Here is a 14682-nt window from a genome sequence, read left to right as displayed (position 1 = left end):
TGTGAACAGTAGACCTCACGCAGTATTCTCATCCACAAGTACCAGATGTCAACTGTTTTAAATGGTAACAGACTCAGTTCACGTTTGAATTTGTATTCCATATGATATAATTCATCCAGTTCCGTGATGATCTTTCTATCTGATGAAAATTAATTTTTAGAATCAAAAATATTATAATTCCTCCAGCATTATTTAGTTCAATTGTTTATTTTTATTCACCTATTAAATTAGTTTTTTTCGAATGTGAGAATATTGATACTGATGGGCACGCATAATAATACCATGACTGCAAAACAAAATATTGAAACCAAAGACCTTAAAGCTGCGATTAGACCAAATTTATTGGAAAAATGTTAATAACTCGGTTCTTTTAGATTGTATTGGATTGAACATAACTTATCATACACATGATGAACATATGTGTTTGTCAACTTCCGTTCCGTCTAGTCTAGTGGAATCTGTAAGGATTGGGTTGTAACCATTTTGTTAATGACTTTGGTGTAAACCCAGCTTAAAGATGCATACCTCTTCAATGTCTTTGATTGAAACTATAGACCCTATACGAAATACAGTAATAGACTGGCTTCTCCACACATCTGTGTAATCACTTGTCAGCTGATTTATGATGAATAATTCTATAGTCTGATTTTTACTCTAATATTGGCGTATGAAGGAGGCTCCTTTTTCCTTTTATATTATCCTTGAAATGCAAAATTTTCAAAAACCTTGTATATACGTCGAAGCGCAATTTAAAAAGGAACATACCTGTCAAATTTCATGAAAATCTATTACCGCGTTTCGCCGTAAATGCGCAACATATAAACATATATACACATTTAAACATTAAGAGAAATGCCAAACCGTCGACTTAAATCTTAGACCTCACTTCGTTCGGTCAATGAATAAAGAATGATAAATGAAAGACAAGGATAGCAACAAGAATGTTAATCAAATACTGCCATTATAACGTGGATTTCACTACAGTATAGTACATTGCACTTCAATAGACCACATAGAAACAGGAATTCCCATCGAGATATGATGATGAATTTGCATAAAGATGAAATGCTTTTTCAACGAACAGGAAACCAGAAGTGAGAGACAGCCATGAGGGCGCAATTAGCATTAACTAGGTCTTTAACCACCATAAAATTCTGTTAATTTGAGAACTTGTGTCCCTTATTGCCTTGTTTATAGATAGTGCCTGACAGTTTTCTGCCACTGTTTATTTCACTTTACACTCATTTCAAACGCATGCTGATTACCGAAATTACTGCTCAAAATGAAGTAGGTGAAGAAAAAGAAGGAAGAATGGAGAGGGAGTTTGAGAGACAGAGTTGGAGAGATTAGGACTTTTATTTATGCTGTTTACGACCAACGCTGGATGGTATACATTAATCCTATTATATAAAGCGAGCAATTTCTGTATATATATATATTTATATGGTTATGTGGTTATATGGTTATCTATATATATAAAAGAGAAATGGCACTCACTCACTGACTGACTGACTGACTGACTCACTCACTCGCAGAACTAAAAATCTACCAGACCAAGAACGTTCAAATTTGGTAGGTATGTTCAGTTGGCCCTTTAGAGGCGCACTAAGATCGGATTTGGAAAAATTTCTAAAGATACACCCAAAATCTGCGTTTTTCCAGCGTTTTTTAGCGTTTTCTCAGCTTTATCGAGAACAAATGAACAGAAAATGTTCAAATTTAGTATACAGAAGCTCAGCTAGGGTGTAATAATGTCGTGTTAGAAGGAATTTGCAATAACGTCAAAGATACGCCCAAAATTAGCGTTTTCCCACCGTGTTTTTTTGCTTTTTCTCAGATTTATCGAGAACAAATGAACAGAAATTGTTCAAATTTAGTACAGAAGCTAAGCTAGGGTGTAATAATGTAGTGTTAGAAGGAATTTGAAATAACGCCAAAGAAACGCCCAAAATTAGCGGTTTTTTGCGTTTTCCCAGTTCTTTCATCAAGTAATAGACAGAAAATGCTCAAATTTGGTACAGAGGTTTAGCTAGGGTCTAAAAATATTTTGATGAGGTGATTTTAATATTTCATCAAAGATACGCCCAAAATCAGCGTTTTTCTCAGCTTTTCTGCGTTTTCTCAGTACTTTGACTTTCTGATGGAATGAAGCATGCTCAAATGAAAAATACAGGCGAGCGAAGCGAGCCCGCTGATCTCATCTTTGGCCGATCTAGTCGGGGGTCCAGGGGGCGGAGCTCCCTGGCTAGACGGATATGGCGAGCGAAGCGAGCCTGACGGCTAGTGAGTATTATATTTATGTTCAACGGATCTCGAAAACCGCTCGAACGATTTTCACAAAATTTGGAACAAAGTAGGTTTATGATATGAAGATTCGATTGCACTAGGTCTCAACCCTTGGATAAGTCGCTGAAGGACATTAAAAGGATAAATACATCCTTGGAAAAACAGCTGAAACTTTTGTCGTCTGTCGATACCGTAATGGAAGAGAGTGAACGAGTGCATGTGTGTGGGATCATCCAGCTGTTCTCACGAGAAGAAAAATTCAGCAAGAGAAACTCATTTTCCTTTATTTCTCTTTTAAAAAAAAAAACATGTTCACTTCAGAAAGTCCAAAATAGTAACTAGATGCTGTTAGTGATACATAGTATATTAACAAATATTGTAGCAAACATAGTATATCATTCTACATAGAATTCATAGTATATCTATTTGTAATTGATGATGTGTTTGTTTTTTGAAGTGTGAATAAATTGTTATTTTGATGAGTGATAGTGGCTTAACCTAGATTTCGATTTGGACTGTAGTATAAATTTGAAAAGGTACACTTTTTGGCATAAGCCTGTTGTGCCTCCTCATATAACTGTAAAAATAATTGTACGTTTAGAAAAATGAATAAATAAATATAAACTATAAATTCAATCTTTCGTTACAAATTTTCTATGCTCTTACACTCCAGAGCAAATCTCGGTCCTCCGATATTATTATATGAATACAGTGTTTATATGAATGAATCTGGAAAAACAATCAGAAGACAGGATTTATCAGAATCATTTCTCAAAACCAATCAGATGCATGTTAGTTATCAGCACCATCACAGAGCAGAGGAGGAGTTATCAGTTTTAGTTTTCAATAGAAATTTGAAAAGCATAATTCTGTAAGCTTGTTTTTTAGAAAGTAAAAGATAAGAGGAACTGTGCCATCATTTTCTACTGGTTTAATCATTGATAGAGCACCACAGTATGTGGATCAGATTTCAAAAGCTTTCAAAATTTTCAAACTGATTTCAGAATATTAAGTTTGTTTTTGGTCCTGCAAAATTATTTCTTTAATATGTGAATATTTCCTATGTTAGTGATAATAATGTGAAATATTGTTTCTATGTTTGGTTTTCAAGCATCTAAATTTAAAAATCTACTTTTATAAATGATAATTGTATAATTTCATAAATTATAAAATAATTATTATATTATTTCATAGAAGGAATTATGATTGAAATATAAGGAAATGCTTACAGTTCTAAGCTTTTGCGTGAATTCAAATTTCTATGGAACCAAGAAACTATGGAACATAGAAATTTCTATAGAACCTATATTTCCTACCGTAGACCAAGACGTTACTCGAAGACAAACAAAAATGTTCCAGTCTACTTGAGGGAAGATTATAATAGATTTAGAACTCAATAATGTTATTAGATTATAATAAGGGGGCGGAACCTGGTTAGGGGTGGTTTGGGGCGTGGCTTAGGGGAGTGCAGCGTGGTCCACCCCATATTTATTATTGCAACATACTAGTTTGTTAATAGCTCTTGGTATTGCCAATTACGAGATGAGTAAAAATTTGTTTTCAATTGACAATAAGCGCCCATGACATGCATTATTAATTTCGAACTTTCAGTATATATTAGTTGAATGAAAAGTATTGATTTTATTAATGAGGAGAACCGAACATCGTTTGAAGTGAAATTGATACAAACTGAAAACTTGACCTACTGAAATCTTGAAGAGGCCTATAACCCTTCTCGGTTAATTAAGAATCTCCATGCAAAATTTTACGTTAATCAGTCCAGTAGCGGTGCCTAATTTGTGCCGGAACGCACTAGAACGGCGTTCCGGTACCTCCCAGGGCGACCGGAACGTACCGGAACGTAACGTAGTAGTATCATAGATGAAGGATAAGTAAGATACTATATTATTCTTGTCTCTGGTAGTATCAATACACAACATGTTTTGTAATAATATTGTAGACACAAATAAAAATCTGGTGTGGTGCACTCACACAACTTTCCTTGCCGTTATGAAAATTGATCAACTGACGCTACTGCACCCGCGCATCTAAAGTCTACTTTTCTAAGATCTGAGCCAGCTGGTGACAGGACGCTGCAGACACACGAAGTCTGCTATCTCTCCATAGTGAATGATTCAATAGAATCAACAGTTTGCAATTGAATAATCTTATTTTCTCTAATTTCGAGCTTATTTTCAATTTAAGGTGAAAATGCTACTGAACATTAATTGTAGAGATTTTTATGCTCAATCTTTTCCACTTGAATTTTTCTGTTTTAATTGTATCTGAAGCCTGATAATTGGGAATCTGAAATCAAACTTTGCATAGATGGTGCAGTGCTCCTAAAATTTTTACATATATGAGACTTGTGGCAGTTGATAGAGCTTATCAATGACTTGAATTTTTTTGTTTTAATTGTATCTGAAGCCTGATAATTGGGAATCTGAAATCAAACTTTGCATAGATGGTGCAGTGCTCCTAAAATTTTTACATATATGAGACTTGTGGCAGTTGATAGAGGTTATCAATGACTTTTCTAGGTATTTTGATCAAAATCGTTGGAGCCGTTTTCGAGAAAATCGCGAAAAACCCTGTTTTTGACAACATTTTCGCCATTTTAGCCGCCATCTTGAATTGCATTTGATCGAAATTGTTCGTGTCGGATCCTTATAGTGTAAGGATCTTAAGTTCCAAATTTCAAGTCATTCATTTAATTGGGAGATGAGATATCGTGTACACAGACGCACATACACTCATACACACACACACACACATACAGACCAATACCCAAAAACCACTTTTTTGGACTCAGGGACCTTGAAACGTATAGAAATTTAGAAATTGGGGTACCTTATTTTTTTCGGAAAGCAATACTTTCCTTACCTATGGTAATAGGGCAAGGAAAGTAAAAATAGTATAGTTCATCTTTGAAGTTCGTTTTCATTCTTGATTATCTCCCTTATCGAGGTTCTGGAAATTTAAAGTATTGCCCTTTAGCATTTAATTTGATCAAATTTGTATTTGTTTCACGTTAAACTTAATTGAAAATTAAAATAATCGAAAACAGACTTAAAACTGGGGTTTTAAGGCTAAATTTACAAAAATTTTCGGTACCTGAAAATTTACAAATAAGGCACTGTCCAGTAGTTCAGACGTGATGATGCGTCATTCGTCAATTTTCTAACCCGTACATGTAAAAGCCAACTCTTTCCTCAATTATATTATTAGACTAGCAGATAATTCGTGCTACGCGAGGGTCTAATTGGAAACTTGACAAACTGAAATCTTGAAGAATTTAGAATAGTCCTATAACGCTCCTCGGTGAATTAAGAATTTCTATACAAAATTTCAAATTATTCAGTCTAGTAGTTGAGACGTGATGATGCATCATTCGTGAATTTCCTATCACGTACGTGTATGAGCCGATTCCTCCCTCTATTATATAATAGATTATGGCCAAGAACTCGATGATAAATAAATAATAGCAGAGCTTCTTGAATTGTGGAATTCAGTAACACACGTGTTGCTAGGAATGTGGGTTCTGGAATCGTTTGAGGGAAAAAAACAAAACTTGTCCAGAAATGACAAATATCACCAGCACTAATCTGTTAGCTGCTTGTCTCTGTCACATTAATTCACCTCCTCCACTTCTTCTTCTTCTTCTCCTTTTATTTTTCTTTTTTTTTCTTCTTCTCCTTCTCCTCTACCTTCTTTTTCACCCTCTCTTCTTCTATTTATCCGACTTTTTTGTCTTCTACTTCATCTTCTTCTCCTTCTCCCTCTGCTCCTTCTTCATCTTCTTCTTTCCGTCTCTTTCCATCCCTCAACACGTGCGCTGTGCTCTCACCTTATGTCCATCTTCACCCTCAAGTAGCCACCCTAATAATTTTCCTAATAACCATCTTCACAAGCGCGATGTGACATAATTTAAGACCGCAACAGATAGACAAGATTAATATTTACCAAGGGCTGTTATGTAGTGTGAGATTCACCTAAAACTGTCAGTGTATTCCTAATAGATACAACAATGCTTTACCTATCAATAAATACTGTCAGTTACACGTGTATCTCTCAACAGTAGGGACTTCTAGAAGTGTGAATTTGTGCTGAATTTTTTCGGCACTTTTCTAAAGTTTTGGAAATGTTTCAAGATGTCCAGAATTCAACAGAAAAATGTTATTATTTTAAGATGACCTATCACCTCATGTGTTGAAGGGAAGGATATTTTTTGTTTCCTTTTCAGAGTCGACAATTATTATTTGTTGAAATATCACCGATTTATGAAGCTACATCTTAATATTATAGTCATTCAATCTTTATTCCCATACTTTGTTAAATTCATAATTATTAGACTATTGAACGAAAATACAAATTAAATGTGATGATTTCTTGATCCATTCCAAGCTGCTTTGTATAAACACACTTTTTTATGTATTTGAACACGACATGCAGTCGATTATTAAGTAAATATTAAAAACTTTTACTTACTGACTGGAGTACTTTCAATCGTCTGGCGATCATTTTCAAGTGTAGACCGGAAATGTTTTGATGGTTAGGAAGATTTGTGGTGTCCAACAAACTTTTTGATCACATAATAAACACCACAAATCTTCCTAACCATCAAAACATTTCCGGTCTACACTGTTGAAAATGATCGCCAGACGATTGAAAGTACTCCAGTCAGTAAGTAAAAGTTTTTAATATTTACTTAATAATCGACTGCATGTCGTGTTCAAATACATAAAAAAAGTGTACAAATTAAATGTTGTAATCCACCCCGAAGACTTCTGCTACTGCAAATATTGACAACAGGGTAAACAGCTAGATGGAAATTCGATTTTATCCAGAGATTGCGAATTTGGTGTTAGGGTAAGCATTCCTGACCGGCAATTAGGAGGTACTGGGTTAGATTCCCGGGCTGACAAATAATGTTTGTATAGTAGCGCACATCGAATTTCCATCTAGCTGTTTACCCTGTTGTCAATATTTGCAGTAGCAGAAGTCTTCGGGGTGATTTACAGCATTTAATTGGAATTTTCGTTTAATACTAATTAATTATAAATAGCATCTCCATCTTGGAGTGTTTATGGGAAGAATATTTCTCAATATTCTTTTCAGAGAGTTGACAATGATTTGTTGAAACATCACCAATTTATGAAGCTACATCATAATATTATATTATCGTTATTCAAATTGTATTCAATTGTTATTCCCATGAACTAATTTCTCATATTTTTTGTGAAGTTGAGAAGTTGATATTGTGGTAATTATTCATATTAAATAAAAATTGCCAAAACCACAGATCTATTAATACTTAGACCGGTGTCGGTTGTTACACCATTGTCAATCTCTGATAAACTAAAGCGAAATACAAGAGCAGCAGAATTTATACTAGTAGGCGAGTACTGCTATTGGTCAAGGGCATCAGCGCCTGCCATTGGCCCAGCTAGACAGTCTCCTCCCACTTAACGGTGTCACAAAATGGCGGCTTAAACAACAGACTTGCCATGATAACACTTGACAAAATCTGACAAATTTTGTGACAAATCACATCTTTATAATGTGATAACTTGACAATTTCTTAGTATTTTTATTTAATCATTTCTCATAGGTTACTTTGTGAAATTCGTTTAATAATCAGCAATTCTGTCATCTAATGTAAATTAGAGTATGAGCAAGTATATATCGTGAATCGTAACATACATGAACAAAGAAAACTCTAATCTTATTTTATCTCCCATTTGGGACCTTATTCTTCTTCCAAGACTCTAATTCATCAGAATTTGGTAGAGAGACAATTTTGGGCCGACCGGCCGGGTCTAGTGGTAAGAAGCGTCACAAACCTCGGTCTGCTAGCACCGCCTGGTTCGTGGGTACGAGTCCCGCAGAAGGAATGGACGTTTGAACCTCTCATCAAATCACCAAACGCACTTTCCATCACCCACGCACAAGCAAAAAGCTCATGTGGGCATCGTTAGCAAAAAAATGCCAGTTTTTTTGTCCACAATTAAACACTTGATTGTATTAACTTTCCTCAATTGCAACCTTATGGCCAATCAAGGAATTATTCGACACTGAAATTGAATCCTATTATATTAAGCGAGCAATTTCTGTATATGGTTATCTGGTTATGTATGTCCAACGGATCTCGAAAACAGCTGTAACGATTTCCATGAAATTTGGAACATAGTGGGTTTATGATATAAAAATTCGATTGCACTAGGTCTCATCCCTGGAAGAACTCGCTGAAGGACAAGAAAAGGATAATAATTATTCATCCTTGGAAAAACAGTTGATAATTTCGCCGTCTGTCGATAACAGAAAATGTGAATGCCTGTGTGGAAGAGAGACAGAAGAACACCTGTTCAACTATTTGCAATCAATCAGCTAATCTCACGAGAAATATTAATCTAGAAATTTTAATCGATTTGATAAAAATAATCTGATTTGTTGACATGACATGGTATATCATTCTAAATTAGAGTATATCATAATTTTCAAAGCTAATCAACATTTTACAGTTTCAAGTGATTAGTGAGTGTTATTTTGTTATTCAATTTGGTTTGTAAATAATCTAAATTAACTTTTTTGTATTTTTTGTTTTGAACTGGAAATTGAACCTGAATTCAAGTGTATGGAACTTAACTTACTTTCTTGACTATTTATAGTGTATAAATCAAAATTCGGGGTAGAAACAGTTTTGGGCTGTGCCTGTTAGTCCTTCCCCAATCATTTTAAAGAATTGTGTTCTGTTTATCAATAGTTTATAAATAAATGACGAGCGAAGCTCGATGCCCTGATATTTTTATTATAGGTCTATAATTATGACGTTATTCATATACCACTGATATACGTATATTTATATTTGAATTTACATGTTTTGTATAATTTTACCTTGTCAAGCAGCCTCTTTAAGGTTCGCTTAAGGTAGCTTATTTATTCAGTAAACGTTTTTTCTATTCTATTCTATTCAATGTATCTGTACATTTGTTGAATAAAATATTTGAATTGAATTGAATTCCACTGACATTATAACGTGGACCTCATTAGTGAGTAGTGATTCTATAATACAATGAAACGGATCAAGTAGACGTGTAGAAGTAAATAGGTGCAATTGATGTGACTACTCACCCGCGATGCTGCGGCGTCCTATCTCGCTGGCGTCTATTCTTGAACCAGTTGCTGACCTGCACGAGGGTGAGATCTGTCCTCTCAGCCAACGCCCGCTTCTCCTCAGGGGTGGGGTACTTGTTGCGATCGTAACACTCCCGCAACGCGTTCCGCGACCTCTCCTTGAAGCAGTAGATAGTCTCCTCTCCGTCCCAAATCGTTTTCGGCAACGGATACTTCTTGCGTAGCCGGTACTTATCAACAGCACCCAACGGCCGACACCTAATAATCTCGGCCTCTTTGTAGCGCGCCTCGTACCACATCTTCTGCAGCGCGGCGTGGTGTCGCGCGTCGAACGTGTGCGACTCGAGTAGCGCGTACAGCTCCTTGTAGGCGCCGCGATGGAAGGCGACTGTCGCTTGGGCTCGTAACACGGACTCCTGGCCTCGGAGAAGCTCGCTGTTGGGCAGAAACCAGAGGAAGCGCGCGAGTCGCTCGATGTCCTTGGACTGTTGGAGGGCCTCGCAGATGCAGGCCACCTGTTGCGGCGAGAAAGTGAGTGCACGTCGCGCGGCTGCAAGCGATGCTGCGCTTGTACTTGCATCCTGCGATGCAGATGCACCTCCTCCGCCTCCACTCATGTTCGACATTGGTCAGCAGTCATCTCCGTTGCCCCGTCATTGGTTGACCAAAACGTAAACTCAACGAAACATATATTCTACACTACGCCAATGTGAACAACCATAGACACTATGTAGGCCTATCAGTTGTAACTGTGGTTATTCCTTACGTAGATCTGATGTGAACAACCATTGGACACTATGTATGAAATGCCTCAGTATTGAAACTGCGGTTATTCTTCACTTCCACTGTTCTTGAACAAAAAACAACCATGAAATGTCTCAGTTGTGACTACCGTTATTCTTCAATATTATTCACTGTTGTAATGTTGTCGAACGAAAAAAATAGGTTTTATTTGAGACAGTAGTGTTCAGAGAGGTCCAGAAGTTGGGAACAGTGCCACGAGGAAATGGAGATTTTCACTGTTCTTGAACAAGAAACAACCGTGAAGTGTCTCAGTTGTACAACTGCGGTTATTCTTCAATATTATTCACTGTTGAAATGTTCTCAAACGAAAAAAATAGGTTTCATTTGAGACAGTGAGTGTTCAGAGAGGTCCAGAAGTTGGGAACGATATCACGAGGAAATTGGAGACTTTCACTGTGGTCTTCTGAGAAGTCTATGGGAAATGGAAAACTTGTCTCTGAGGCCCAGAAGTTGAGAAAGATATCACAAAGAAAATTAATACTTCCACTGTAGTAAGTTGAGATGAAGAAGGGGGAAATAGAAAACTTGTAGAAAATGAGACAGTAGGCGATTTGATTGAGTGTTCATAGACAGGACGAGAGGTTATGATCGATTGCACGAGGAAAATGAAGATTTTCACTGTTAGCAGTCAGTTGAGAAGGTAAATGGGAAACTCAGGGGATTCTAGATCACTGATACTTCGATGTTTCTTATAAGATACGAAAATTTTGAAACTCAATTATTGTGAGTGTTTTCTAGCACGTGTGATTGAATTCTGAGTTTTGGAACCGTGAAAACTATTTCTAATGTACAGCTCTATTTCGAAAACGGTAACTGTTCTAAATTGGAGGTGAATTAACCTTCCAAAGGGGATTCACAATTTGGATTGTTCACTTGTCCGTATCTTATAGTTATATACGGTAATCGTTTCAAATAAAACTTACAATAATCTCACAATAATCGGTGTATGAATTTTTCAAAAATTCAGCAACAAATTGGAGAATAAAGTTCAACAACCACCTTCGACTAAACGACCGATGAATTGTTTGGAGAAACGGAACACCCGAAGGCTCTTGACCACTTTCAATCGAACACTCAATCATTTAAAACATGATCCAGTTATTAATCGTCTTTCTACAACTTTATACGGAGGTTCTTATCATTGTCCAATTGTACTACTGATCAATAAACAGATAATGGTTGACCAAATCGAATCTCTAATCAGATAATCAGGCCTCCCACTTGAAACTATTTCAAATGTAATCACTTTTCATCGATGAAATCTTCTCAGATTACAACAATGGGTCGGAAAGTAGCAGCTTTAATAGAAATGACCCAGTACGATAATGAATTCTATGTTTTCGATTGAGTATGTCCGTTTGAAGTCATACCTTTGTAGTTAGTTGATGTCGATGATTGAGGTTATGTACGTTCCGTAGGTACGTTTGTATTTTCAACGTTCCAAATTTTTCAAGATCCTGTGCACTTGGCTCAAAAATGGTATACTATCACACTGTATGTTGAACATTTTATAAAAGTTATACTAGGTATAATATTATTGCACTGAGTTCAATTTTTGTTCACTGATGAGTATGATAATTAGAAATATTTAGCTCTATATACCGGTGGTAAGTTCGCAGAAAACTTTCAATAAAATATTAATTGTGAAATCAATGGTGTTCCAGTAGAGATTGTTAACGACCACTGTTAATTTCTTCGATGTCTTGTGTTGACGAAACTATACGCACGGGAAGAAGCACAAACTAACCTCAAACAGATGTTCACTGCTCAAGCGTCAGAACGCGACTGAATCGGCTAGAGTGTGTTCATGAAGGCGATCAGTACACGTTGGGGGCGTGGATAACAAATACTCGTCTCTGATTGGTCCTCGCTCCCCTATCAAATACCCCCGGTCCCCTTGCCCAATTGTTGGGCCTTTTTATTTATTTATACACACGCTTTATCATTCACGAGGACTGAGATATACGGGAAGCAGTCTCTCCTCTGTACGTTCTGTCAAGTATTTTGATTTTCTACTTCCGTTGTATTTTGTGTGGGAGAGGTTTTAAAAGAGGGACAGGTATAATTTTCTTTTGTGAATGAGTTTGGAGCAGGTGATGAGTGATAAGGTGGAAATAGAAAGAGCTTTTTTGGATCGAAATTAAAAACTGTAAACTCATTTTAAGCCTTGTGCGATTCGGTGCCGCACAATGTAATACATTCTATATCTCCTCATGATGAATTGAATTGAATGACTGCCTTTATTTTGACCTAGGAGGGCATTTTGACCCTCCAATACAATACAAATCATAAATTAACAACGATACTCAGTAGAAGATAAATGAAACAAAACAATATTTTAAATGAAAAAATAACAATAATAATACTTCTAGTATGAAATTAATTTGAGAGAGAAAAAGAGTATTCCTTACTATCTCTCTTTAGATTTTTCTTTTAAAGTTGAACTTGAATTTCTTAAAATTTCACTAAATTAATTAATTTTGAGACTGAATAATATAGGAGTATAAGTGGAAGTATCAAAACTATGAAAAGTATGAAATCAAGAAAAGAAAACACACATACACACACACTTGCGCGTGCACCCCCCCCCCCCGCTAAGCCCAGCCCCCCCGCCACACCTGATCAACCGGAAGACAGCCGCGCCAAACCGACGACTACCCTCAATGCGCTTCAATTCAGCCGGCAATGAATTCCACAATCCACAAGCTGTCACAAGAAAGGACTTGTTGAACATGACTGTCCTGTGAGTTGGGACAGCCAGCAGATGGGAACCATGCCGTGTACCACCCCAACCGATATCACTCAAATATTGAAAATCCTCCACAATATATTTAGGAGTTCCAGTTTTTAAGGTCCTATGCAGAAAAATAACAGCATGAAGCGCGCTACAATCAAGAGATAGGATGTTAATGTAATACATTCTATACTCACTGATCCTGTCACTGGGAAGATGTTGAATGTAAACGAACGGAAAAATTTAAATCAAATAGTTAAAGACACTGCCGTCATCCGAAGATGTGAATCATAATCGTGTGCACAAGGCTTTAGTTGAGGAAAAAATTAATACAAAAATAGAAGTGAAATAAATGAAAGAAGATGAATTGAATGGCATTCACTAATCCTGGATCAATTCACAACACTAAGTGCCGGTTGCATAAAAGCCGGTCAAATTTTAACCATGATTAATTCCACGAGAGCCAATCAGAGAAGCCGTCTTTTCATAAAAGCCTTCTCTGATTGGTCTCGTGAAATTAATCACGGTTAAAATTCAACCGGCTTTTGTGCAACCGGCACTAACATTGGTTTGCTATCATCATCAGAGAAATTAGATAGCTCTATCCTCTTCCAAATATTGCCAAATCGTTTGTATGCTATAAATAAATATAATTGAATACAAAGAATGATTTTTAAAACCCTCAATTACCAAAATTCATTACCATATTGAATCACAAAAAATGATTATGTTTGAAATAGATCTGATCATTATTAAAAAAGTACAAGATAAATAGCTAACATGAATCAGCAATTATTAATATTACATCAAATTATATACTGGGATGACTTGAATCATAGATATCTAGAGGGCGGTGGGAGAAGAAAGGTGGCAACTATGCCTCCGATCATTTGCACCGACCTCATAACGTGAATCTCACTAAAGAGCGTGGTATCTGTTGGAGATGACAGTTTAGCAACCTTCACAGTAACTAGAAATTTCCTTCTTTCTATATCAGGATCAGGAGACAGTAGTTTTCAATCCAAAATGAAGCCTTCTAATAGCTGTATTTCGACAAACTCCATCTTCATCGTTTTCACCTTATAGCCTGGTTTTCATTAGTAGAGTTGGTGGTAGAGTTCCCTGGGCAAGTACTAACTATCTCGTGAACTCTCCCAATGGAAACGTTCATGGTAGAGTCCGTGCAAATTTACTCCAGACTTGGAGGAATATGCAGCGCAGAGAAATGGAGGGAGATCAGCCAATTACAGTGATTAATAGAGTAATAGGTGGATGCGCAGTTGCCAATTTGTCAGTCGTCTGACCGCTTTCAGACAGGAAACTTCGCATGTGTGGCATGAGCACATGAACAGTAGCTAGAAGCTCAAGATCGCTGGCCGCGTTAAAACGGCAACATCGTGCCTCTGTATTCCTCCCGCTGTATGCTTTCTCTGCTGCGCATGTCCATCCCAAGTCGGAAGTAAATTTGAACGGACTATAGTTTTTAGTAGAGTAGAGTGGGATAGTACTCTACCACTTGCCTTCCCCCACCACCGCTTCTCACTCTACTCTACCACTACTATTTGAAGGTTTCAGCCTTCCCCGTCACCTTTGGAAGGGATTAAACAGGGTGCGAACAGGGCATGGTGTATGTGGCGACAGTTTGCATAAATGGGGGATCATTCCATCACCTGAATGTGACTTTGGAGCTCCAAAACAAACTTTGAAACATATAACTGAGGTCT

General features: G+C 36.8%; 1 protein-coding gene across 1 annotated transcript in view; it reads right to left on the bottom strand.

Moving 5' to 3' along the window:
* Window positions 1–11997, bottom strand: part of LOC111046755 (homeobox protein SIX4-like) — a 32778-nt gene extending 20781 nt beyond the window's left edge. Inside the window, exon 1 of the mRNA XM_039424726.1 lies at window positions 9418–11997. Coding sequence (XP_039280660.1) covers window positions 9418–10046 — 629 coding nt within the window. The 5' untranslated portion in view covers window positions 10047–11997. The remainder of the gene's footprint in view (window positions 1–9417) is intronic.
* Between the last annotated feature and the right edge of the window lie 2685 nt (window positions 11998–14682).

The sequence above is a fragment of the Nilaparvata lugens genome, chromosome 3, assembly GCF_014356525.2.
Source record: "Nilaparvata lugens isolate BPH chromosome 3, ASM1435652v1, whole genome shotgun sequence".
In the NCBI taxonomy this organism is placed as follows: domain Eukaryota; kingdom Metazoa; phylum Arthropoda; class Insecta; order Hemiptera; family Delphacidae; genus Nilaparvata; species Nilaparvata lugens.
Note: the sequence above shows the minus strand (reverse complement) of the source record. Positions and strands in the feature narration are given on the sequence as shown.